Source organism: Leiobunum rupestre, chromosome 5 (assembly GCF_980474605.1).
Source record: "Leiobunum rupestre chromosome 5, qqLeiRupe1.1.hap1, whole genome shotgun sequence".
Lineage (NCBI taxonomy): Eukaryota > Metazoa > Arthropoda > Arachnida > Opiliones > Sclerosomatidae > Leiobunum > Leiobunum rupestre.
Window position 1 is genome coordinate 32,480,358 of NC_143388.1, and position 27,949 is coordinate 32,508,306.

Sequence of the window (27,949 nt, forward strand, 5' to 3'; positions counted from 1 at the left end):
AAAAAGGTCAGGGAAATCTCTAAAAATGGTCTGATAAATTTTAGGCAATTAGAATATAAATATTGTGGCAATCCTGTATAATATTGAATAATAAGGTAAAAGCTTCCAAAATTAATTTTATTACCCTGTTTTTATTTATTTTCGGGATTACAGAAGAATTTTGACCAATGTATTACTATTTTCCATACAGAATTTCAAAGAAATTTGGTGCCAGCCAATAGGAAAACTGAAAAATTGCTTTTTGGCTGCTGGTCAGTCTCCACCATGTCATCATCGTTGTCGTCCCGCCTACAATTAGGAAACGCCCCTATTTAACCTCGCCCCAATTCAGACATAGTTTTCTGTTGTTTCCTTTCTAGATAAACAAACAAAAATACATTATTTTTATTACAAACTCAGGATTTTTTACATTTTCTTACACGCATCCCAAAAATAGAAATAGAAATGTAAGTGTTATCGGAAGAAAAGAAAACCACGAAATAAACAGTAACAGTGCCACACTTGATTGTATCGTTAGAGCTGAGTTTTTAATCATTTAAATTAAATATTAGTTAAATTAGGGCGGATATCAGTTACGTTGAAAATATTACTTAAACGCAACCAAATATATCCTAAGAGCGTAAATGAATTTAGACAAATTTTGCAAAATATATACTTAGGAGATTTAGCTAAATTGTGGAAAGCTTTTTAAATATTATCTCCCCGCCAAGACATTTAGAAGTGTGTGATCCCTTTTTTACTCCAGTTGAGCGTTTTATTAAATAAAAGCCTGAACTTTGTTATTGCTCATGTTAATCGTGATTAGATCCCCCAAAAATTTTGATTTTAATTACGATTTAACTTTATATAAATATATAAATTTGTCGATATTGTACAAAAGCTTACGTTTATTATTATCATACTTTTTGTAACTACTTATATTGTATTAATTAACGTTTTAATGCTTCGACCTTGCCTTAATTATGAAATGTTTAGCGTTAAAGACACTAGATTAAATTTACTCTTAAATTCAAATTTGATTAAAATAGTTTGTAAATATAATTTGATTATTTCTTTTCCAGCGGTTAAATTAAGTTGCCAGAGGTTAAAATAAGTTACGGAATATTAATTAACCCATGGTAAAATTAATTAAAAATAGTTAATTAGTCCATGATTCAGTTAAACGTTTTATTAATTCTTCCATTCTGTGATAAGAAAAATTTCTTAATATTAGGTATTTTTCTATATAAATTAATTTTTCCTAGGACCAAAATTTTTATGTTATAATGGGACCAATTTTAAAAATTTTCAATTCTCTTTAGGTCCGATTTGATTTCTTAAGCTGGAACCTGCTAATGTTTCTTCTAATATATTCCAACTGTTTTTCTTATATCTTGGGAGGGTTTTTAATTTCTATTACTTAAATTTTTACATTTGTATAATCAAAGCCAATATTAGAGAAGTTTCATGTGAATGTGAAATTGAGTTGTTGATGTTTAATAAGTATAAAGAAACAAAAATTATTTGAATTTTGATCACAATTTCTGAGTGTATGCCAAGTTTGCAATAAATGCTTAATAATTAATTATGGTGTAATCTTATTTGGATAATTTTGTCATTTTTTCTAATAAGTAACTACCTAGTCATACCACTCGATAGCTTTTAAGTTTTCTCCCCGAATTAAACTTTTTACCTTGATTTTTATCTCGATAAAACCATAGAAAAGAGTAGCTACACTTTTAGAGATGCCCAACCTAACTCTGGGAATAAAATTGCTATAAAATGGATCAGAAAAACCCCTATTCGCTTTCACACTGAATTTAACGGATAATTTTAAATATTAACGAAATTACTACAGTTCAAAATATCCATTTCTATGGGGTTCATTGTGATAAACTATTTTCTATTTCCAAATTGTCTAATTTCTTTAAGGAATATTGTGAATAAAGAAAATTGGTCTTAAATGAAAGCAAACAACTTTCTTTTCTATTTGCAGTTCATTAGGTAAAAAAAAGGTAAATTTTTGAATCGTTGAAATGATTGTTTAGAGAAATGTTCTTCCTCCGCGTCGACAGATGTCGCTCACGTCAGAATATTTTGAGTCAAATGAAATTTTTTTCTGAGACTATATCGCCATCTACTAAACAATTTTGTACCTAGAATGTTTTAAGTTATCTACCTGCTATAACTTTTTGTTTCATTTTAACTCATTTTAAAAACCAAAAATTAACTCGTATTAATTTTATGCAGTTATTTTTTTTTTCTATTTGACCAAAACTAAATTATCGAAATGAGTTTTCGTTAATTCGTCCATAGATGTCAGCGCATAGAGTTTCTTTGACCCCTGGAGGAGAGATCACGTTCTGTCAAAAATTAATGCGTCTAATGCGTGCATTAATGGTGTGCGGTAGCGGAGTGGTCGCCTAACTCAGTCTTTTTTGGCGCTTATCATCAGATTTCTATTAATTTTAACAAAATTTAAGTTTTAATCATCATGCTGGTTTTAATCGCGGCTTAAAATAATCATCGAATGGTTGCATACTAACTGCGGTAAGTTGGGCTATTTTGAATTTTGGTAAATATCCTATATATGTAACGGGTCATTGATGGTTTAACGGAAGCCATGTGAAGGCCTATTGTTATATAAATAGGCTGGCTTCTATGAATAATCGCGTCGCAGATTTTGCGTTACAAGAGTATAGGCAATGCTAAACATAGTGAATTCTAGTTAAGAGACCAATATGTAATGCGTTTATATTTCAATTTTAATAATAGGGATAAAGATGCCTTCCGCTCATCTAACATTCAAAGAGGAAGAGGTTATCAAATTAATATTAGAGTTCCTATCAAATAGAGAATTGAGCATATCACAGCTTTCTCTCGAAAGAGAAACGGGTGTAATTAATGGAACGTATTCGGATGACGTGCTATTTTTAAGACAACTGATTTTAGACGGGCAGTGGGACAATGTTCTGGAATTTATACAACCTCTTGAATCTATTGAGACGTTTGATGCTAAACAGGTATTAATACCGAACAATTTAGATAGTTCAATTTAAGTTAAATTGATAATTTAACCCTTTTGCGCTAGGTGAAATATGTAATCACCAAACACAAGTACATTGAGTTACTGTGTATTAGATCTGAAGTTAATTCTTTGCAAAACATTGATGTTGCTGTTGAAGAAGTGGTGCAATGTTTAGGAGAATTAGAACAGTTTTGCCCATCAAAGGAAGATTATAATAGTCTTTGCTTATTACTGACGCTACCGAGGCTGTCGGATCATTTGGATTATAAAAATTGGAATCCAAGCAATGCCCGGAATCAGTGTTTCAAGGCAGTCATCCCCTTGGTTGAACGTTTCTTGCCCCTCGATAAGAAGGGTGTCGAATCTCAGAAAACAGCCAAGGGTGATCGTCTCATTCAGCTAATAATAAAGGTGAGTGTTTTTCTTTTGAATAAAGTAGGTTTTTGTTAAATGGGTTACTTAAAAGCGCAAGCTCTTATTGGGCCAATATCATATATAAAGCATGTACAATTTTTGAGTTGCACCATGAAGCAGTGGAATTGATAAGACTACCTTGATCAGTGTTTAGAGTAACATGGGTGGCTTTGATAAGGGCTTAGGGTAAAAAGGATCTCCCTAATCAATCTTAAACCTTGAAACAAGGTCTAGGCCTAATATATTTCATCGTAACTTTCATACAGGGTATTTTATACGAATCCTGCGTTGAATACTGTCAACATCGCGCAACGGCGTTACCAGTTTCATCCCATGAAATGAATTTCTCAGAAGTGATGAACGGAACTGGATTTAGTGATTCGGACTTGAGTCTGTTAGCCTGGCTTCAATGCATACCCCCCGAAACGTTTTCGTATCCGTTTGAACAGAAAACCTTAACGGTTGATGTTGAACAATTGGAAAAGCCTTCGCTAGAGGCGTCGTGGTCGGAACAAATTTTAGTCACACCAATCAAGCCCAGGATATTTCCACACTCGGCAACACCGTTCAGGAGGCTGAAAGCGGCCGATATCATGTCAAAATCATTAACACCGACTATGGACGTTTTAGGAAATGGAAAAAATCTAATGGCCTTTTCTATGGTGGATTTATCAGCTATGTCAAGGTAGGATCCAAGGCTTAATCGTATGGCTTTATTATGAGCTAATTAAAGGTTTTTAACTATTCAATGTAGGTCTTTTGCTGGATTTCATTTAACCGGGAAAAAAGCCATGATAACGTCTGTAGATAGGTTATTTGAAGAAGGTGATGTATTCAGCACCAGTATGGCGGACTTACACACAACGCTGGAACTAAGCCCAACGTGTCAACCCAAAGGAAAGCCTCCTTTGCCTCCAAATTCAGCCCAAAAGAAAACAGAGAGGTGAGAGGCGTCTGGGTAATTTCTATTTAATTAACCGTTGTGGGTGGGAACAAAACCCACAATGGTTTCTAATTTTTGGGAAGGGGTTCTCATTATTTTGAACGCGTATATAGTAAAATGCTTGCGTTTATTTCAGTATTACCAGTACTCCGATAAAATCTCTAGATTCGAATGAAGATGGAAAAGCGTCTCCAATTTATAACGAAGAAATTACGAAAACGAGCTTAAAAAAGACAGATAACGGTGAAGAAACCGAAAAAGGCAATGTAGAGCTTTGGAAAGAGTTCAACCGAATTAAAAATCAACTTTACGAAAGTGTTGATGATTGCAAGCGCAATAACGATCAGTTAATGGTATGTTGACTAAATTTGTTCAATTTATTTATTATGACATTTTAATAATTTTCTTCCGTTAAGATGCGCCAATGTAACAACGCAAATGGACGTCTACCGCAGCGCAATAATCTAGTAGATAACCACCTCAATATAAGTTCAACTAACGGATCTCTACGAACTAGCTCTCCAAATACAACTGGTCAACAGAATATTCAAATGGGTCCTCAAAACATGTCGCCCAATCTCAATCGCAATAGTGCCATAGATCGCAAAAGTCTTGGAACAACTCTAAATATTACGGCTAGTAATCATCCATCGGTTCCAGTTACTCATTATCCAAACACTAAGTGAGTAAACGTTTTATTTTTGTCACATTAATTTAACAAAAAAAAATAACAATTGTATTAAAACATGTAACTTAAACTGGAACAAATTTAAAAAAATAACGATATAAGATCGTTAATTTAACTGACACAAAAAGATCTTTTAGCTAGCAGCGTTTTAAATAGTTCCTTGAAAAATAAAAACTTTAATTTTTTTAATTATATCTTGAGGGAGGACGGAGCGCTTTTTATTAAAATATCGTAAAAATTGATTCAAATGAAAGTTGGGAGACCGTTTTTTTCATGGGAGGCGGAGACGACATTATTTTTAACTTCCCTGCGGGGGTTTCATCCTTGATATATATATAAGTTCAAAGTCGCTCTAGCCAGTTTACTCTCAGAGGGCTCTTCATATATTTTTTTTTCACCAGGTCATTCCATAGAAAACCTGTTCTATTAGAGGAATTTTGTGTAGTTTATTATCTGGTTCAAAATTCTTTGGTAATATCATTTTATTACGGAAGCGTTTCTCTAAATGTGGAATTTTTCTGACCAAAAAAATATATAAAGATGCTTAGTATTTCTTTGCCTTTGGGACTTATTCAAATTATTTTGAAAAATAACGATTGCTCCCTTTTTTTAATGGTAAAATTTACTAAGATTCAATTGGGGTACTTAAAGTCTTGTGGTAAACGAAATTATACGATTGGTATCCTTTAAAGAAATCTTTAAATCTAAGCGCCTTTTGTCAACTTAATCTAATATTTTTGTTAGATACACGATGAAATCTAAAAGAAAATTTCAAATTAATGAGACACCAAAAAAAAATTAAATTGCAATATTTATTTGACATTCATAATAAAAGTATGATAGATCCACCTTTCTCTAAAACGTTAGATTTTATTTCAATATTATAATGAAAAATATAATATTAGATAATATAGTATATATTTATTAGATATATGAATTTTGTGTCTCTATAATACATTATTAGGCATTAAATGAAATATAATATAATATATATTTGATTTTTTTTTATGTCTTTATTAATTTAAAAAAAGACCAATATTTAGTAAAAAAGTTCTTATTTGAAGATAACGTCAAAATAGGATTTGGGCTCGGGGGCGTAATGTTCTTTTAGAGAAACTCAATTTGCCCTTTTTAACAAAATCACCAAGTTAGCTAATTTTTTTAGCGTAAAGCATTTTTCTAAAAATACAAATTTATAAAATCACTAATTTTTAAACTTAAAAATTGGTAGTTATGGCTCCTGAAATTTGGAGCTATCGAAATATTTTTAGTGTGGCCATCTCCCTTTGAATAATCGTTTTAACGGCAATTCAGATTGTAGTATTTCAATGCCTTTGCCATCCATTACCTTTTCATAATTTTAAATTATGGAATGGGGGTCAAGGTTACAGACTAGTTTATCATCAGCCAGAACCGCTCGAAATACTAAGAAGTTGTATAGTATATTTCTGAGAAAGGGGAATAACACTTTCCCCATTAAATCTTTGAAAAGGATTCCATACCGTAATAACACCATCTTTTAATATCGTGGAGCGTTAATGGCTTAGAAGTTGACTTTCATGCGTGAAATTAAATCCTTGAAGAATGAGTTTGTCATTTGCTAGGGACTGAATCGGGTATAATTTACATAAATTACACATTTTTTATTTCAAATGGCTGCCACGTGTACCGCTATGTAGTTGGACCTTATCTGAGGTCAGAGGCGTAGCTAGGAGGGGTGCACAGGGGCACGATCCCCCCCCCCCCCTCCGACAAAGTCCTGGCTACGCCACCTTGATTTTGGAATAAAGAGATCCTTATTTGATATGGAAAAGGTTCTTCCATTAGAGGATGATTTTTTTCAAAATAAGAATTTTTAAATTCTCGTTGTCGTTCTAGATGGCGCCAATAGTCTTAAACATTAAATATTAATTTTTCCGTGTTTCTTTTTTATGCCGAATTTTTCCTGAATTATTCTTTAAAAATTAAAGATCCCTTGAAGCTGTGTTAGTAGTTGTTTTGTGTAATAAATCTGTATTTAAATTGGCGCCATCTGGTATAAATGAAAGCATTAAAATAGAACCTCTATAAGCATGTATTTATTTATACTGAGGCGATAATGCGGGCATCATTCACCAGCGCGCGCTTTCATCGCGTCGTAATCGTTAGGGAACCAATTACCGCGCTGATTTTTTTAGGGGGGTAGGTACTTTCTGTTAGAGACAGAGAGGGATTGGAAATATCCCTAAAAATCTTCTTGACATAGGCATTCTACCCAAATATAAATAAATACTTTCTTAGTTTTAAATGATGGTTTCCCTTTAAGCAATATAAGGATCATTGTTTATTTAGCTTCTAAACCACGTATGAATTGAGACAACTCGTTCTTGAAGTCGAGGCGTGTAGCGAGACAACAATTATATCGTTTTGGAGTTTGGTTTTTTGGCGAAAAAGTATATTTAAATAACCTTTTGTTTCCAAGGGGATTGTAAAGCGTGGGAAATGGTTTGAATGGTACTTGTTTCCGGTACGCTTATTTCTGGCGTTTCAATTTGCAAGACGGCGAAGCGAATGTTAAAGCGACAATGAGAGTTATATTAGAGGTTGAGTCATTCGTTTCTTTAGTTTAATTTTTTACGGACAGAGGAGCGTTAAAATTGTCGTTACTAGCCCAGGGGGGAGGGTACATAATAATCTATTGCTTTCCCGTCTATCATGGATCATTTAACAAGATTTTCCGTAGATTAGTGAATGTTAATTATTTTTCTTTATTTTTCGTACACTGATAAACAAGCCTTCGGGACTTAATGAATTCTTGATATGACCTCTTAAATATTATTTCTAAAGCCGCGTTCACACTTGCAGGGTGACCAGACTAACTATATTTTTAATGCCTTCCTATAAATTCCTTTCTTTTCACGTATTTTCCTATAATTTGACGGTCTTTTGAAAATTAAGAACATTTAGTGAAAACACTGCCACTTTCGAAAAAAATCTTGGGATGTACGGGCTTTGTAAATCCGCTAAGCGATCCAATAATACAAAAAAGCAGTGTACAAGAAATCATCAATATTATAGGTGATTCGAGTCAAAGTATACTGATATGCAATAATTACCTTTTTATTTTTTCCTATAAATCACCTATTTTATTTCTTATATTTTCCTATAAATCGCCTATTTTATTTCTTATATTTTCCTATAAATCGCCTATTTTATTTCTTATACAGGGTTGCCACGCGTCAGGGAAATCAGGGAATTTAAAAATGGGCCTAAAAAGTCAGGGAAATGTCAGGGAATTTTAAGAATTGGTAAAAAGTCAGGGAATTCAATTTTATCTGGGCACTTTTTGAAGGTAATTTAACTCTAGATGTATGACAAATTCCACGATTATCATTTATTTCCTTGAAAGTTTGGCTAATTTTTTCAACATTGCAATAACCTTTTTACTGAAATATAAGGCCATCTAAATTTATTAACTTCTGATAAAAGTAAAATATAAAAGAAAAAATTTGGCCTTAATAAGTCAGGGAACATCTCTTAAAATGGTCAGGGAAAACAGGGAATAGTCAGGGAATTTGAATCTGAAAATTTCGTGGCAACCCTGTTATATTTTCCTATAAATCGCCTATTTTATTTCTTATATTTTCCTATAAATCGCCTATTTTATTTCTTATATTTTCTTATAATTCGCCTATTTTATTTCTTATATTTTCCTATAATTTGCAACTAAAAATCCTATTTTCCTATAAAATTTTCAAAGCCTACACTTTACCTTGATATATATTCAAAACTTTTCGAAGTAGTTGTGTGAACCCATTCAAACCGTTTTCTACCGCTTACGTGTGAATGTAACTAATTTTAAGATAAGACTAGTTTTCCCGTGGACATGGTAGGGGGAAGGAATCATTTTTTTTACTTCGATGTATTTGTGAAAATGTACGAAAGTAGGTTCTTTAGAAATTTCAATTTAGAGATAATGAAATTAATTTTCATTTTTAATTAATAGTTCAATTTAATACAGGGTTGCCACACGTCAGGGAATTTTTAAATGGGCCTAAAAAGTTAGGAAAATGTCAGGGAATTCAATTTGAACTTGGCACTTTTTGAAGGTAATTTTACTCTAGATCTATGACAAATTCTATGATTATCATTTATTTCCTTGAAATATAAGTCTATTTAAATTTATTAACTTCTGATAATAGTGAAATATAGAAAAAAAAATTGGCCTTTAAAAAAGGCCTTAAATCTCTTAAAATGGTCGAATCTCAAACCTTTGTGGCAACCCTGTAAGTCCGTGACCCCACACAAGGTGAACGCCACTCGTCGTTCATTTTCTTGCGTACAGTTTCCATTGGTTAGACGCTTCAGCGCCTGCTGTCGTCTGAAGGGGCAAATTTGTCTTCCCCCCCTCCCCCGCCCCTAAAAACGTTCAGCGTAAAGGTTCATCCAATGAAATTTGTACACAACACTGCGTTAGCGTGTTTAAAGGCTAGCTGCGTTCTCCTTTTGTTTGTTGCTCCTAGCTGTAATAAAGATTAATTTAAACTATAGTTTACGTTACCGCTGCTTATCAAGAAAAACATGCATAAAACCTAAAAAAGTCAATAAAAATCCAATTTAAATTTTTAAGACGTCAGTTATAGGGAACCAATGAGATATCGGGATGATTTGATTGACATTTAAGGGGAGGAGCATAGATCGAGCGGTGCATCGACACATGGATTAACAATAACTCACAGGGATAGAACTATCATTGCCAGCTAAAAATACGTTTGCTACAAACTCTTCCCCCCTTACTGTCCTACACTCCCCACTTTCCGCCCCAAAAACGATTCAAATCCGGATATAGTAACGCCATCTCGTGTCTGAAATCGACTATGGTTTTTAAAAATGGCGATTGTCAGTAAAATTGGTCCGCAGATTATTTTATTCTGAATTTAATAGGATTTGTCATTGTTTAAGCCGTAATTTTTTTATATCGCATAGGTAAATAGCAATTAGCTTTACATCAATAAAAATTCAACAGTTATTGCATTCTATTATTATTTAAAAAAAATTACCTGATGAAAACATTTAAAAAACTAAAAACAGAAACGCGATGCAAAAAATTCAATAAATCTGCCCGTCTGCTCGCCGAATTGAATCGTTTCCGCTTAGGCCTAGTTCTGATTTAACCCGCTAGGACCGATGGCGTTTGAATCAAACTTATTTTCGAAGAGAACTAGTCCTGTGAGTTATTGTTAATCCATGATCGACAGGAACTTTAAAGAACATTTGATTTTATAAAATGTCTTTACGCTTGCCCAACTTGTTGAAATGTTGCCCTGGAATAGTTCAGCCAATGCCTAAGAATGAGTTCATAAGCTCTTTAGTTAGAGAGAAAACGGATCCACAGCTGAAGCGGGGAGGCAACATTTCAACAAGATGGCCAAGGTTATTTTATAAGAAGAACTATTGTTTCGGCATAGTAATTTACCTTTACTATAAATTATTTTAGTTTTAATTAGTAGAAACAAAGTAATACATAAAATAAACAGCGCAGAACAAAGTTTTCCCTCTAAAATGCTTAGACAGTCCGTTCCAATTTAGATAATGTTACGATAAATAATTAATCATATTAAAACTGACAAATTTTGGAATTACTTCCTTGTTTTTTTTTGCAACCGTCGGTTCGTCTTTATGTTAATTAAGTGTTTTTATTTATTTGATTGATTGCTATTGGTTAGAGATAAATCGAAGTATTCCGTCCCAGAAAAAGGGAGCGTCCATAAAGTACGCGAGGCGTTTAGGGGAGGGAGGGGGTCGAGCTGAATCTCACCCTATCTCACGTGGGGGGGGGGGGTTTCAGCAAATATCACGTAATTTTTTTCCCGCAAAAAAGTTTAAAATTGCGATAAAACTGGGTTAAATTTTAGTAGTTCCTTAATACTTAAAATTTAAGTATTTTATTGTTCGATTTTCTCACTGTGATTCTGGACTACGTTTACAATACTAGTCTTAACTATAGTCTTAAATATAAATAATTAAGCAAATTATGTTTTTTTTTAAATAAATCCAACAGGGTTGCCACAAAATTTTGAGATTCAAAATCCCTGACTATTCCCTGTTTTCCCTGACCATTTTAAGAGATTTTTCCTGACTTTTTAAGGCCAATTTTTTATTTTATGTTTGACTTTTATCAGAAGTTAATAAATTTAAATGGACTTATATTTCAGTAAAAAGGTTATGGCAATGTTGAAAAAATTAGCTAAACTTTCAAGGAAGAAGAGAAAATCAAATTCCCTGACTTTTTAGGTCCATTCTTAAATTCCCTGACTTTTCCCTGACGTGTGACAACCCTGTCCAACGCAATCCAACACAGATTAACGTATTTACACTAAAAATACGCATTTTGAAAAATCTCACGTGATATTAGGGAGGGGTCGAGCCAAATCTCACCAAGGGGGGGGGGGTCGAAAAATCGCCAAAATCGCCTCACGTAATTAATGGACGCTCCCTTAAAGTAACAAATTCGACAGCGTTCGAAAATAGCCTAGTCTTAGCCACCGTTGGCAGATGGGGCTACAATCGGTGTTAACAATTTAAGGAACGTGCGTAAACTCTCAGTTCGGCTTGACTGACTTCGTGTCGTTAAAAATATTTTATTATTAGTCTTGATCGCCCGTAGAGGGCGTAATGTGCCGTCATTACCAGTAGAAAGTGCCCCCTATCATTCCTACCCAGTTTCACGCTCCAAAAAGTTTTCCGTCATTAAGCTATTCCGAAACTCTACGAAACATTTCCATTAAACGATTTTTTTATCGATACCGATGCTTAAATTTGAAATTTGTTTGGGTCGTAATTTTGTTTAAAATCTAAGGTATTTTAGTGGAAAGGTATAAAAATTTACAGTGAAAGCTTTAAAGGTCGTAATTTTCGCACTAATATCGGTTATTCATTCATCAAGTATTCGATAAGATTGCCGTTCGGTTATTCTTTCATCAAGTATTCGATAAGATTGCCGTTCGGTTATTCTTTCATCAAGTATTCGATAAGATTGCCGTTCGGTTATTCTTTCATCAAGTATTCGATAAGATTGCCGTTCGGTTAATCTTTCATCAAGTATTCGATAAGATACTGCTAGGTTATTAGTGAATTATTCGATAAGATGCTGCTAGGTTATTAGTGAATTATTCGATAAGATGCTGCTAGGTTATTAGTGAACTATACGATAAGATGCTCCTACGTTATTAGTTAACAATTCGATAAGAAGCTGCTAGGGTATTGGTAAACTATTCGATAAGATGCTGATAGGTTATTAGTGAATTATTCGATAAGATGCTGCTAGGTTATTAGTGAACTATTCGATAAGATGCTGCTAGGATTTTACTGAACTATTCGATAAGATGCTGCTAGGTTATTAGTTAATTATTCGATAAGATGCTGCTAGGTTATTAGTTAATTATTCGATAAGATGCTGCTAGGTTTTTACTGAACTATTCGATAAGATGCTGCTAGGTTTTTACTGAACTATACGATATGAAACCGTACGTTTATTCTTGGAAATTGGTAAACATCTGCCAACATTACCGATCCTGTATTAATCAACCCTTCGATAACATTACCGATCGGTTACTAGAGAACTATTCGATAATATTGTTTATCAGTTATTCGTCAAATATTCGATAACAATACAGATCGATTAGTAGGAACATATTCCATAACATCGCGTATCGGCTATTCGGCCACCTGAATTATTGGCTTTAAAAGTCGCTTGATGACTTAGACCTAAGGTGGTACCTTGGGTATTGGCCTAGCTGACATTCTATAACAATACCAGTCAAGTTACTCGTCAACCATTCGATAAAATGTTGTATCAACTATTCGGCAAATATTCGATAAGTCCGATTATTCGGCAAATATTCGATAAATGCGATTATTCGGCAAATATTCGATAAATCCGATTATTCGGCAAATATTCGATAAATCCGATTATTCGGCAAATATTCGATAAATCCGATTATTCGGCAAATATTCGATAAATCCGATTATTCGGCAAATATTCGATAAATCCGATTATTCGGCAAATATTCGATAAATCCGATTATTCGGCAAATATTCGATAAATCCGATAATTCGGCAAATATTCGATAAATCCGATTATTCGGCAAATATTCGATAAATCCGATTATTCGGCAAATATTCGATAAATCCGATTATTCGGCAAATATTCGATAAATCCGATTATTCGGCAAATATTCGATAAATCCGATTATTCGGACATTTTACAATGTTATTTTTTACTATTTCAATTTAAATGACGATAAAAATATCGTTCTATTGATATTTTTAGAAATATTTTAATTTATATATTTACATACTTTTAAAATTTATCACTTTCCCGCATTGTAATTATATAAAGAAGTGGGTATGCTAATTTGTCCCACACGGTTTTCAATTTTATCGCGCCTACGGAGCATTATCGTGACGTTGAATCAAAGAGCCGCTATTTCACGCTGTGCGCCAACTCACGTCTTTTCCCTTTCTATTCAGAAATTTCACTTATTAGTTCTGTCATGCGTCTCCGAGTTGATCCTTATTTATTTAGCCAAAAATTCGTGATTTTTCTATTCATTTTTTGCCATCAAATTGTTTATCAATCGCATTTTAGAATGCTCCAACCCAGCCACGCGTGCAAATAATTTTTCACGGACAATTTTTCAATAACAGAAGATATTATTTTGTTTTATTAGTATGTATCGGGGTTGAGTGACCCCTGCAATAACGTTAAGCTCTCTATATTTTTATTAATGCATTGTTTGAATTAAAAAATGTATTGTTATAATTTAAGGCTTAATCAATGGTAGAAGGTATTGTTGGTTTATTTTATTCCTTAGACTATTTTTATGTAATAAATTATGCAAATTTTTCGTTAATGAAATATATGGTTTTTAAATTTACTTGTGATTTTTAGCATTTTTTTTTATAATCTTAATAAATTCAATAAATTATTCTAGGTTTTGAAAATACTAAACCACTGGTATTAGTATAGAATATTTTGAGTGATTTTTGGACTCAACAAAGACCAATTTTATTTCTAAAATTGGGTTTATACCGTGTCATTTCAGCAGAAATTCCCACGTTAATGTCTACTTAACTAATGCCTGAATTTTATTTAATTAATGCCTAAATTTTATTTATTTTATGTCTAAAATTCATTTAATGTCTCGATTTGATTTAGTTAATGTCTAAATTTTATTTATTGTATATTTTTCCTTATTTAAATTAATATCACAAATTTTATTTCAATGTCACAAATTCAATTAATTTATCATATTTACCTAAGTTTAAGTTCATTAATTAAACCTATATTTACCTAAATTTAATTCAATTAATTTGTCTTGTATTAAATTTAGTTAATTTAACGCATATCTCTTTAAATTTCATTTAATAAATTTAATTTCACAAAATTAAAACTTTAGTTTCACAAAATTAAAACTTTAGTTTCACAAAATTAAAACTTTAGTTTCACAAAATTAAAACTTTAGTTTCACAAAATTAAAACTTTAGTTTCACAAAATTAAAACTTTAGTTTCACAAAATTAAAACTTTAGTTTCACAAAATTAAAACTTTAGTTTCACAAAATTAAAACTTTAGTTTCACAAAATTAAAACTTTAGTTTCACAAAATTAAAATATTCACCCGAATTAATTTTAAACATTTCATTAGCACGTGTTATATTGTGAAAGGTCATTGATGTCACTAGTTAAAAATAAGTAATTTTTCGTGGTATCGTTAATTGTTTACGTTCTGGCAGAAGCAAATGAACTGGTTCGGTGCTGGGGGGGGGGGAGCTTATTAACGTTTGGAAGTTCGATAACGGAGTAAAAACGATAATTTAGAATCGATTGGGGGAATCTCGAGCATCTTTAAAGTGTCGTTTGACGTATGTGGGTCATTTATGCGGTTTTTAAATTTGGTCTTGCTCGACCAACCGCGGAAATTATTCTCTTATATGGGAAAAAAGTGTCAATACCCAGAAATAAAACCCTACTTTTTTTGGTCGCGCGTGTCGCCAAATCCTTGATATCTAGTCGTGGTTTTGGAAATAATCAGAAGCTACCATGTTCGCTAGTCGTTTACACTCGATCTATTTGATAACAAGCCAGAATTATAGTTTAATTAAAGTGTAATTGTGATTAAATTTAAATGAAACTCAAAGGAGGATTGATTGGAGCAAGATGCTCAGTTTGAGCGCAATCGACAGGTATTTAAATACTTTGTTTTTATTGATATTTAAATTTTGATCGTTTCAATTGTTGGATATGAGTTTCAATTCGGGCCTTGTCGATTATTATGTGCATTATTGTGGATCACAGGGGTCTCAAACTTTATAGCGTGTATTCGTGTAACGGTGAAAAATATAAATATAAAACAGATTTTCTCAATGTAACAGAGTATTCTTATTTAAATCAAGTGGTTTTTTTTTAAATCTGTGATTTAAATCACAATGTATTTCAACGGAGGAATAAAAAATGGCAAAAAATAAGTTCTTAAAAGTTTACAATACAAAATCTCAGAACTAAAATATTAAATAATAATTAAATTTAAGATTTAATTTAATTCAAGAAAAAAGTGCGAACCCTGCAATGTAATAGTTTTAGGTAGTTAGTATATTATGTATTTCCCGAGGAAAGCTATTGCGAAATTACTTGTTGAGGTTATCGGTAATAGTAAATGTAGGGAGCTGTTGTCTCGCGTGATCCGAGGTGGACAGTTCCAGGTGGACAATATTGGAAAATTCCGGCCTGGACAAAAGTTAATTTAGTGGACAATCTGGCCAAAGGTGTCCAATAAATATTTTTATTACAGAAAATTATAAAAAAAAATTAACACGGAAATTTCTGATTTGGGCTACTTAACTCAAATATATATGCATATGAATGGTCAGTTTCTGATTAACAATTGGAATAATTAGTTCAGTGTAAACTAAGACATTTTTACAATAAACTTTTTAAAAATTTAATTCAAATTACTTTTTTAAGCTTTGAAATGCATTTTTTATTAGCCACTTTTGGCCAATTTGCCACAAAGAAAAATAATTAGCTAGGCTTAGTACCCAAGGCACCACCTTAGGCCTAAGTCATCAAGTAACTTTTAAAGCCATTAATTCAGGTGGCCGGGTTACAATGCGTAGGATGGTGGTGGCAAGCCCTTCATGCCACGCGAGCTAACATCTCCATACACTAACTATTTGCCACTGGCCTGGACTTTTCTCCAAAAAGGTGGAACACTGATTTAGGGCTTGCCACCACCCTCCTACGCATTGTCACCCGGTCACCTGAATTAATGGCATTAAAAGTCGCTATATGACTTGGGCCTAATGTGGTGCTATGGGTATTAGCCTAGCTGATTATTATTATTATGACGTTTCAAACGAAACACATTAGCAAAATATTTATCTCGCGAAATATGAGTTTTGTACATCTGTTAGAGCTAATTCGTGGTAGTAACTTGTATTTCGTTGTCTTTGCAGTTCTCATATTACTTCGAGCAACCAGGATGGCAGTTCCACCATCTACGTACACCATGTGCCATCGCAGCCCACTTCGTATACAAATACTCATTTCAGCACCACGGACCAATCCTACCAGAGCGGTGATAGCCTCATGGTAAGACTAATCACCTCTTATAAATTTCGTGCCTAGTTCAAATTTTGGTCATAAGTATCGCCGCCTACCGACCGGGTTTTGAATTGAATATATGAAAGCTGGATGTGCGCGTTCAAAATTATCTCTGCGCAACAGCTGAAAGTTCAACCGAAAAACATAGAAATTTAAAAATCGTTTGCTCAGGGAAAGGTCAGGGAATTTTAAAATGATTCCAAAAGGTCAGGGAATTTTAAAATGATTCCAAAATGTCAGGGAATTTTAAAATGATTCCAAAAGGTCAGGGAATTTTAAAATGATTCCAAAATGTCAGGGAATTTTAAAATGATTCCAAAAGGTCAGGGAATTTTAAAATTGTACCAAAAAGTAAGGGAATTTTAAAATTGTCCCAAAAAGTAAGGGAATTTTGAAATGATTCCAAAAGGTCAAGGAAAAGTCAGGGAATTTGAAAATGGTGCAAAAAGGGCAGGGAATTTGAAAATGATTCCACAAGGGCAGGAAATTTTAAAATGGTCCGAAAAGTAAGGGAATTTTAAAATTGTCCCAAAAAGTAAGGGAATTTTAAAATTGTCCAAAAAAGTAAGGGAATTTTAAAATGATTCCAAAAGGTCAAGGAATTGGAAAATGATTCCAAAAGGTCAAGGAAAAGTCAGGGAATTTGAAAATGGTGCAAAAAGGGCAGGGAATTTGAAAATGATTCCACAAGGGCAGGGAATTTTAAAATGGTCCAAAAAGTAAGGGAATTTGAAAATGACCCAAACAAAACAGGCAAATAAACTTTGGAAATATGTATTAAAAATACATAATAAATATTTTTCAAGCCATTACTTCAAACCATTAATTTATTCTACAAAAAATGGTCAGGGAAAATTTGGCAATTTGATCAGGGAATTTAATTCCGGAAATTTCTTACGAACCCTGATTGCCGTTTCTTCACGATTTAGTTGACGGATATTATGGCAGATGGCGCTATATTTCCTAAGCTCGAAAACTATATACTATTATTATCCAAATCACTGTTACCTTCGACCACTACCAAATGCGGGTATTTCCGCCGGAAATATAGTCTGCTAAATAAAGTGATATATTTGAAATATTATTAGATAAGAATTAGGTTATATTTTTAACGGCCACTAAAATGAAGAAAGGGCTTTTAAAAAAATTACTATTTTCAAAAATTTCGTCTGCTATGAACGTAACCAGGGTCAGCCCAAACTTCTGTTAAACCGGGGGGGGGCAAAAATATTAGCTTAAATCACTGCATTTCTTAAGCCTAATGAAAGAAATATAAAATATTTTATTAAGTTTTAAAACTACAATGATTAAAGGGACAGTGTCGTTTAAATTGTTGTATCTGCTATCACGTCGAAAGGAATCTAGAAATTCGGGTCGAAATTTTTAAATGGTTATGGTCCTTTTAACAGGGCTCCCACCAGGTCCCTAAAATGCCTAAAAGCCCCTACATTTTTTCGAGGTCCCTAAACCACCATAAAAGAGGGATTTGGTCACTAAATCACCCTATTTCTAATACATTTGGTGAAAAGTACCATCAGCTTAAAATATTTCGTTATTTTTTGATCGATAAAAGTTTTTTAGAAATTAAAACTAAGTAATTTTTGTGATAAAACATTAAAAAAAATTAAAACTTAGTCAGTTTTAAAAATTTGCTACTTTTAAAAGAATAAAGATCTTATTTTTGTTTATTAAAATGGTCCCTATTTGGTTCCTACTTTAAAATATTTGGTTCCTATTTCAACCTATTTCTAGCCAGAAAAATCCCCAATTTCCCTATTTTTTTTTCTTCAGATTTTGGTGGGAGCCCTGTTTTAAGTTAAGATTTTGCACGGTTTAAAATATGTTTGCTTCATACTTGTTTGATGCGTCAAAATATTTTCCCTAAAATATCGCAGACGTTTTCCAAAAATTCAGTTTATACAAGAATCCTTTATTATTTAATACTTTTTTTCCTTGTGTAATATATTTCTCGATTTGAGCGAAGTTATGGGGGTTACTGAACGATTGTAGAAAAAGTTTTTTTCTGTTTTTCACAAAGTGTCTGGCTGAAAAACGCAATTTGAAACTCGTAGTTTCACCTTTCGCAAAAACTTGATAAGAAAATCCTGAATTATTACCCAACTCGTACTTCCTTTCACTTGACAGAACGGCTGGAAAAGAGTAGAAGGGTGTAGTCTGCGTTATCGTTCGCGGATGATACCTTTAGGTGGAATACGAACGAGTGCTAAATGTTTTACTTTGGAAAGTACAAGTTGAAATCGTGTCATACCCTTTTTTAGGCTAGTCGAGTCGCTATTTCTGGAGGCTTATCGAGTTGGATTCGATGTCTGGTATATTTTAAACGCTTCCTTCTGTATTTATTTTGATTATGTGATAGTGATTAAGTTGCAGGTCTCTAATGTATTTAAACAGTTTTTTGTCACGGTAACCGTTCAAATACCGCGAGAATCAGATATTTCAGTTTCGGTTAGGGAATGGGTGGAAACGGTAATTTCGAGTTCGGGAATGGTAGGGAAAGGATTTTCAAACTGGTCACGATGCTTTGAATCGGGGATAGGTGGGATTCGGAAATCTTTTTGTTTAGGGAATGGGTGGAAACAGTAATTTCGAGTTCGGGAATGGTAGGGGAAGGATTTTCAAACTGGTCACGATGCTTTGAATCGGGGATAGGTGGGATACGGAAATCTTTTTGTTTAGGGAATGGGTGGAAACGGTAATTTCGAGTTCAGGAATGGTAGGGGAAGGATTTTCAAACTGGTCACGATGCTTTGAATCGGAGATAGGTGGGATTCGGAAATCTTTTTGTTTAGGGAATGGGTGGAAACGGTAATTTCGAGTTCGGGAATGGTAGGGAAAGGATTTTCAAACTGGTCACGATGCTTTGAATCGGAGATAGGTGGGATTCGGAAATCTTTTTGTTTAGGGAATGGGTGGAAACGGTAATTTCGAGTTCGGGAATGGCAGGGAAAGGATTTTCAAACTGGTCACGATGCTTTGAATCGGAGATAGGTGGGATTCGGAAATCTTTTTGTTTAGGGAATGGGTGGAAACGGTAATTTCGAGTTCGGGAATGGTAGGGAAAGGATTTTCAAACTGGTCACGATGCTTTGAATCGGGGATAGGTGGGATTCGGAAATCTTTTTGTTTAGGGAATGGGTGGAAACTGTAATTTCGAGTTCGGGAATGGTAGGGAAAGAATTTTCAAACTGGTAGCGATGCTTTGAATGGGGAATGGGTGGGAAGCTTATTTTTTATTAGGGAATGGGTGGAAACGGTAATTTCGAGCTTGGGAATGGTAGGGAATGGGTTTTCAAAATGGTCGCGATGCTTTGAATCTGGAATCTGTCAAATTTAATGGGAATGGTTGGAAGACAAATATTGAACGGAAATGGAATGGTAATGGAAATGTTCAACAGGAATGGTACCGTTTCAGCTTCAAACGCTTCTTTATAAATGATGTAACTGGCATAGTATTAAACAGATCTGAGCTTTACCAACGTTTTCAATTCGTAACTTTCGTGGCGATTAGAACCGCTAGGTGGCACTTCCAAAGGGGCAGTTGGATTAAGTCTGATTAGTTGTACCCGTTAAGATATTTTTTTGATTGTCTAATGATGTAAACTTACAATTTTTGATCCTAGATGGCGGCTCTATATTATTTATTTTATTTTCTCTATAAAAGGTTGTTCTTTCTTAAAGGAGTATAAAATTCCATATTTATGATGGATTACATTTCTACCCATTTGGCACGTTCCACTTAACACTTGACACCGAGCGTGACGCTACTAATTAGAAACGGGAAGCTCCCTAGTGTTGCGTGGCGCCATCTTGAGCTCAAATAGATTTAAAATCAATGATTAAAAACTATCCACATTGTCGCTAGTTACGATCGATGGGTAAGACAGTCTCAGATAATCTGTACACAGAGTTCGTGCATTTAGCACTGGTAAAGGTACATATTTTCAAGAGTTCGCGAGTTCCATTTAGCACTGCCCAAGGTACGGCAGTGTACACCGAGTTCGCAGAGTGTCTTACCCCTCGGTTACGATCAAGGAGCCACAAACACCAGAAGAACGCAGCTAGCCTTTAAACACGCTAACGCAGTGTTGCGTACAAATTTCATTGGACGAGCCTTTTTGCTGAACGTTTGACGGGAGGGGGGAAGACAATTTCCGAATTTTCCCCTTCCGACGGCAGCAGGCGCTAAAGCGTCTAGCCAATGAAAAATGTACGCGAGAAAATCCGCGACTTTGGACGGGTTGCGTTCTCCTTGTGTGGGGTGCTGTGTGTGTTGCGCCTAGGTTACGGCAAAGATAATCTAGACTACGGTTACGGTAAAAACAAGTCGTCGCTAACACGTGATACCGAGCTTGTGTGGTCACCTTCAATATTGTAAGGGACTACTTGTTTAGCAAACACAACTTAAGTTTATAACCCTATTTTAGTTTACTCAATCGCGAAAGAAATATTGTACGGCAACCTATGAAAGAAACGCTTTGTTTTTAACCAGTTAAAAGTTCTGCAAAACTCCAACGTAGATTTCTCCTCTCGTTTCTTCGTATATGAGTGTTGAAATTGTCAAACGGTAGGCCGACAATTTTTGGGAAACCGTGGGTATTTCGGAGATTTTTTTAACGTTTGCTAGAATGTTTAAGCTTCAGGTATTCGCGTTTGGGGGCTTATAAAATCAACTACGTAATAGAAGAGTCTTTTGTGAAACCGCGCCTATTGGGTCTAATACTCCCACTACATTTTGAACTCGATAGTGTGTGTTTTGCCGGGGGATTCTACATCGTGTCACATCTACGCGTATTTTAGACTCGTTACAAACGCTAAATATCATTTTAAAGAGTCGTTAGGACTTGGTTCGATAATTTTAACGCCTTTTAAATATGGATGAAACGGCAGTTCGTGACAAAATTGACGGCATGTTTGATGATATTCCCGGTAGAGTGCATTCTCCCGATGACGGACACAAGAAAACCTTTAATTTACACCATCGAGTGTCGTACTCCTATGAGGTAGTTATCAGTTTTCCATTTTAACGGTTTTCTTATTGGAATTTGGGGATTTTTAGGGGTTGGTTTATGGGCGTAGAAATTTAACGAAAAATTGGCTGGAATTGGCAATAAAATTCTACAAAATGGCCTTTTCTAGATAAGTCTATTTTTAAATGTAAATTTTTAAACGTTTTCTAATGTTTTCTGTGTAAGGTTTTGGTTGGTTTATGGGTGCAATTTTGGGCTGTTATACTGAAAATTAAATCCCAAAATATTCCTAAATTTAGTAATAAAATTGTACTTCTTCGAAATACGATAATTTTAAATCTAAATTAAAAAAATTCTAATGGGCATTTGGTTGGTTTAATGCCTGTAATTTTAATCGTTTTTAGGTGAACGTTCGATTGAAAATACACCCTAAAAATTCAAAAATAAATTCCAAGAATTAGACATAAAATTGCACAAAGCTTCTTCAAAAATCCGCTAATTTTTTATTATTTTAAAACTTTTTCTAATTTTACTGTGTGGGAATTTGGTAGATCGCCATTTTGGGTCTTTTTCAGTCACAATTTGGATTAAAAATTCACCTTTAAAATGAAAATATTCCAATTAACAGTGTGAGGGTTTGGTAAATTGCAATTTTGGGTCTTTTTCAGTTACAATTTAAATATAAAACTCACCTTAAAAATTGAAATATCCCAATAACCAGTGTGAGGGTTTAGTAAATTGCAATTTTGGATCTTTTTCGGTCACAATTTAAATTAAAAATTAACCTTAAAAATTGAAAAAATCCCATTAACTCCAAACTATAATAAAAACCTTAAAAATAAATTATAAATTTAAATTTTGAATTATTCCCCTCCCAAAAATTCCAAACATTTCCACGTGACCAACTATTTCCGGAAGAAGCTCGAAAATTATTCAAAAAGCACCGGCTAATTTAACCCTAAGCCTGGCCCCTCCCGCTGAGAAAACATCCTCGCGTGAATTATAATATTTTGGCTTAATTATTTCCCTAATGAGAGATAAAGTCCTTCATCAAAATATTTGCTTAGCATTTGCATTAAGAGTTATAATCTAAATATAATGGTGTCTAACGCGCGGTAGTGCATTTCGCCGATGGGCTCTTAAGTCTGGCTCACTTTTCTTCCATTTTTGGCTTGGAAGCGTCGTAATTTAACGGGGCGTTTTGTCCTTATTACGTGACTGGTTTCCGAAGAACGTGACACTCGCTCGGATTCCTAGCGAGCGTCGTCGGCGACTCCAGTCCTCGCGCACGCCCGCGCTTTCGTGACTAAAAGCGACATCTAGGGAGGTAGAGTGAAAGTACCGAGATTTTTTTCAAATCGATAGTTGTTGCTACGCGCGGTAGATGGCGATAGTGTACCTGCGAGCGAAGTTTTCGGATTTTATATCGAATGGGCATTTCCTAAAGTAACCTGGCCTTATTGTTTAGTGTTTTTTCCGTGCTTCTACATTGCTTCCCCAGCTCCCCCACTAAAGAGAGCTAATGAATTCGTTCATAGGCTTGACTGCACTATTTCAAGAACAAGTTGGGCGTTGTAAAAGTATTTTAACGGGACTTGCAGCGATTCTATAATTTGGAAATGGGGCTATGAATCGAGGGGTCGGACACTTGCCATTATTTTGTACGGGATTTCGGGATTTCAATGTTAATTTACCATAGAGAGAGTTAAAAGATTTTGAGATTTTAGACAAAGTGTACGGGATTTTGGTAAATGTCCGACCCCTCGCTATGAATAGCGTTACCAAAGTCCGTCAATAGTTTTACCCTATAAAACTACTATAAATAGGTAATTTGATCCTCATAAATCTATACATTTGGGGTTTTAATCCTATGAATAGTGTTACCAAAGTCCGTCAAAAATTTTACCCTAGAAAACTACTGTATATATTATTTATATACGTGATTATTTCGTAGGACCGTGAGGCGTTTTGCCACGTGATCTGTGACGTGAAATTAATGTCATGGCGGCTGTTTCAAGGCGGAGCTTAATAATGACGTATGCTTACGACGCTACGAGCAAGCACCCAATAAATAATTTAAATTTTTAGCAGGGTCCTTGTTTTCGGCAAATTGTTAGTAACACAAATTTTTTAAATTCATTTGACCCTTAACACCAAGGTACTTAATTAATTTTTTTCCAAAAAATATATAATTAAAATAATAGTAAACATAAACTTAACTGGTTCTTCCAGTTGCATCCCTCAAACGATCCCAAGGTCTTCATTAGAATATTACTAAAAATGCCAAGCCCATATTTCGTAATTATTTATTGACAACATTCCATTTATGCTTGAGTTAGCATTGAAACAGCCGCATCTGCTTCGCGTTAAACATATGCAAATCTCATTTTTTTAGTAATAAAATAAATACTGAAGATCCTTTTTTGTGTGAAACAAAAACCGTTTTGTCAAAAGGTGAGAGAGTTTGTATTGGGCGTAGCACTTTCGTTCCGGTGGTTTATGATCTGCGAAAACTATTATAAAACAAACGCCTTGAAAAGTCGAGAATCAAAACGAGATTTTTTTAAAGGTGTAGGACTAATTGACAATGGATGGCGCCACCGGTGCTGTCTCAACCCCAACTCGACCTTGGATGTTACGCAATTTATTTTTTAAAAAGCCCCAGGGAACTTTATGCGGAAATCTTTGAATAGGTATTTTATTATTTAATGTAGGGTCTATGGCCAACGGTAGCTATGTCTGTCAACGGGATATTTTGTATTAGTAATATTTACGTGTGGTTAAATGGTGTTTCTTGTTTAGATAAATTAATTTTAATAGTAGAATAAACGTGAAGTGGTAGGTGTGTTGTTCCTAGCTAAAAATCGCCCTTTAATCACGGGTTTTGGCGCACGATTGCTAGGAGTTTTTAATTTTGACGTTTCCCTCTGGTGGTAACTTGTTGGAATGGATACCTTTTGTTGACAAGATCCGTTTATTTTTCGCCATAGAATTCCTATAAATTGTGGCACTCAAGGATTTTCCTCATTGATCTATAGTAATTTTTATTCCTTTTTAAAATGAAATATTTTAAATTAATTGTTTAGGTTTGTGTAATAATGCCGTAATATAGATTTCCGTTGTAATGATATTTAAAAAAAAACATTTTATTTAAATCCAGTTTCTTTATTTTGTTTTATTTAAATTGTTCGTTTCGCTTGATTAATTAATTAATAATTGGTATTAAGTGGGAATGTAAATTTAATTTAAATGTAATTTAGTTTGGTGTGGATTGGCATCGCCTGAGAACCTACATTTGCACATTTTCATAAATGCATTGTATTATTATAATTATAATGTGATATTTAAATCAGTAATTTTTTAAACAAATCACTTGATTTAACGTTTATTAATATATAGGTTTAGAATATTTAAGTTTTGGGCTAAAAAAGTCGTGGGAAAATATGAAAAAGTCATGGAATTTATAAATGGGCCTATAAAGTCAGGGAATTTTAAGAATTTGTAAAAAGTCAGGGAATTCAATTTTATCTTGACACTTTTTGTAGGTAATTTTACTCTAGATCTATTCTATGATTATCATTTATTTCCTTGGAAGTTTGGCTAATTTTTTCAACATTGCCATAACCTTTTTACTGAAATATAAGTCCATTTAAATTTATTAACTTCTGATAAAATTAAAGTATAGAATAAAAATTTTGGCCTTAAAAAGTCAGCGGAAATCTCTTAAAATGGTCAGGGAATTTGAATCTGGAAATTTGGTGGTAACCCTGTTGTTGAATTCACTTACTCACGGTTTTGTTAAAATATTTATGCACTTTGGCAAATTTAAAACCCTTACGTTAGGTGACCCCTAATAATTACGGTCCTTAGAAATTAATTTCGAAACTGTGCTGTTAAAGATAACCCATCCATCAATGCTACTTCATATGATTGATAGAAACTGTCAGAGTCTAATCTATCTTATATTACGGGGACTAGAACCCTAACTAGGGTATTATAGCGAGTGACAAGGCTTAGCGACCTACAGAACAAAGGCGAATTTTCCCAATAGTCTTGTTTCTGCAACGCGATGATGGGCACTTTTTCAAAAAGCATTCTCAGCTCATAAGTGTTAACCTGACAAATTTGTCTCCCACGTTCTCAGCGGTTCTGATAATGGCTCTCTCTCTCATACTCAGATCAAACGTGTTTACCGATTGCTCATCACACTTCTCTCGCCAATTTTTATAATGAAAGTGCTTACTATCTCATTATCAAATTAATTGCAGCTAAAGCTCTTTCGTTTTCAAATCCTGCTCGTATCATCAAACAGATCACCGTACATGGAAAATTCCAGTTCTTTTAAAATACTGAAAACCAATTTTATCATAGTATCTTTTTAACTATTTTAAGAACCAAATAAAATGTAGAATTTCAGTTGATCGAGAGTTTTGAGTGTTTTATCTTGCTCACTCTATTAATAAGTTATCATATCTAAGTTAAGCACGCTTTCAGACATCTGCTTAATTAACCAATCTAATATTTGAATTATTGGACAATTCAGTAGCACATCCTGCTCTCTTCCAACCTCTCAATTATTTCAATATGTTTGGTTCATTCTACCTCAAAACGTTCCAAATCACTCAAAAATGAGCGGAGCGTGCCCATCGCTGACGCGCTGTGGTTTTAAAACGAGATGGCCATTTCGAAAGGGCCAATACAAAGTTCCCGTTTTAAAATTTTAAACACAACACATTGCCGCAGTACGGGCAATTTTACTCCATTAAATTTAATTACTTGTATTAGCATCAGAATAGAGACGTAATAGTTCCATTTTCGGTCGGTCTTAATTATCTATTCATGCTCGGCCCACACGATAGACGGAGCTGATAACCGACTTCCCATTCTTCGCCGTTATGACGCGAAAACTCTCTAAGCCTCGGTCAGTATTACGGATAAAACTTTAAAACTCGTAATACGTTATTTTTGGCATGTTTTTGGCCGAAATCTAGACTATTATCTAAGCAACCTTCGTTATAGTTCGCGGTATAATTTATACATGGTAGAATTCATTTCCGCGCTGCTTTCAATTAAAATGAGCCACAAGGCTACGTAGCTGTAATTTTCGGTTTTATACGAGAGTTTCCTGAAAATCTATTGTTGTTTTTTATCTCCCTTACCGGTTAGTCAAAATGCTGGAATTTGCTTCCTTCCAACTAGATACACTTAATTAACATTATAGCGAAAGTTTTAAGCGAGGTACAGTCCACGCGTGACCCGTTTTGGATCGTTGTCAATTAAGCTTCGTTTGGGACTGTTTTAGACAATATCATTTTAGTGGTCGTTTTTAACATTGCCGATTTTTGCAGACGTTTAAATTTTTTTTCCGGGGGAAGGGGGAATTTAGCTGTTGTTCCCCCCTCCCGAGTTGGCTCCCTGGTTTAATCTTCGACGCTGTTCGTGACTAGACAGAACGGCAGGTGCGGGCCGACTTACTTAAGCCTTGGCCAAGTTTCGTTATATTATAAAAACGCGCCATTTTTAACCCTTCTTTCCATGTCAAAAGCTAACGTCGTGCGTTACATTAAGTAGGCAATAGTGAGAGCGCGCCAGGGCAGGACGCGAAAACTTTCTCTTTTCACTTTTTCGGACGCGTTATTTTTCCACTCTCGCGTGGCCTGAAATGAGAGTTTTTCCATTTTGTAAAAAGGTTCTTAGTGCCGTTTCTAACGTTGATGACGGAGAAATAAGTAAACCGGAAGTAACTTTTTAAGAACCGGAAGTGTGGACCCGACAGCATGTTGTGGAAAGTGCCCCGTAACGGGGGTGTGTCGAACTAGCGATAAAAAAACAATAAAATGTTCTGATATTTTCGCATTCGCTGCGTTACGCGCGTCACAAAGGTTATGTTCCTAAGTTAATCCCCCTACTTGTACAAAAAATCAACACAGATGTCCAAGTTTGCTTACCCCAGTTATTGCGTCCACCATTTCCGGCTGTGTCCTCTAAAAGACGCTCTTCACGACCAGAATGGCCGTATTGAAACCTCAATTTTTGCCGTAAGTATTGTCCTGCGTTTTACGATCGCCTGGTGTACGCGTTCTTCTCAATTAAACATTTTCTGGGTTAATTTGTTTGAGCTTTTAGGAGAGCTTTGTTGAGGTCCGTACTGAGTACGGGTATTTTACGTAGCGGAGGTTTTGCCAATCTTTGAACCCCAGATGCGGTTGATTTTAAACGCGTCATCTCATGTAAGTGTGCTGCGGAATTGATTAGTGGATTATCTA

General features: G+C 34.3%; 2 protein-coding genes and 1 long non-coding RNA gene across 3 annotated transcripts in view; 2 read left to right on the forward strand and 1 right to left on the reverse strand.

Moving 5' to 3' along the window:
- LOC149944188 (uncharacterized) overlaps positions 1-1,560 on the forward strand; it is a 48,512-nt gene extending 46,952 nt beyond the window's left edge. The window contains exon 4 of the mRNA XM_090175906.1: positions 191-1,560. The gene's annotated coding sequence lies outside the window, so the exon portion shown is untranslated. The remainder of the gene's footprint in view (positions 1-190) is intronic.
- On the reverse strand, positions 112-27,841 carry LOC149944189 (uncharacterized). Its single transcript, XR_016481057.1, has 2 exons — positions 27,632-27,841; positions 112-355 (listed from the first exon to the last, which is right to left on the reverse strand). It is a non-coding gene; the product is annotated as an uncharacterized LOC149944189 (long non-coding RNA).
- LOC149944190 (WD repeat-containing protein 47-like) overlaps positions 2,318-27,949 on the forward strand; it is a 58,328-nt gene continuing 32,696 nt past the window's right edge. The window contains exons 1-8 of the mRNA XM_090175908.1: positions 2,318-2,529; positions 2,755-3,002; positions 3,071-3,418; positions 3,688-4,106; positions 4,176-4,364; positions 4,501-4,717; positions 4,781-5,046; positions 16,548-16,683. Of these exons, the coding sequence (XP_090032034.1) occupies positions 2,763-3,002; positions 3,071-3,418; positions 3,688-4,106; positions 4,176-4,364; positions 4,501-4,717; positions 4,781-5,046; positions 16,548-16,683 (1,815 nt within the window). The 5' untranslated portion in view covers positions 2,318-2,529; positions 2,755-2,762. The remainder of the gene's footprint in view (positions 2,530-2,754; positions 3,003-3,070; positions 3,419-3,687; positions 4,107-4,175; positions 4,365-4,500; positions 4,718-4,780; positions 5,047-16,547; positions 16,684-27,949) is intronic.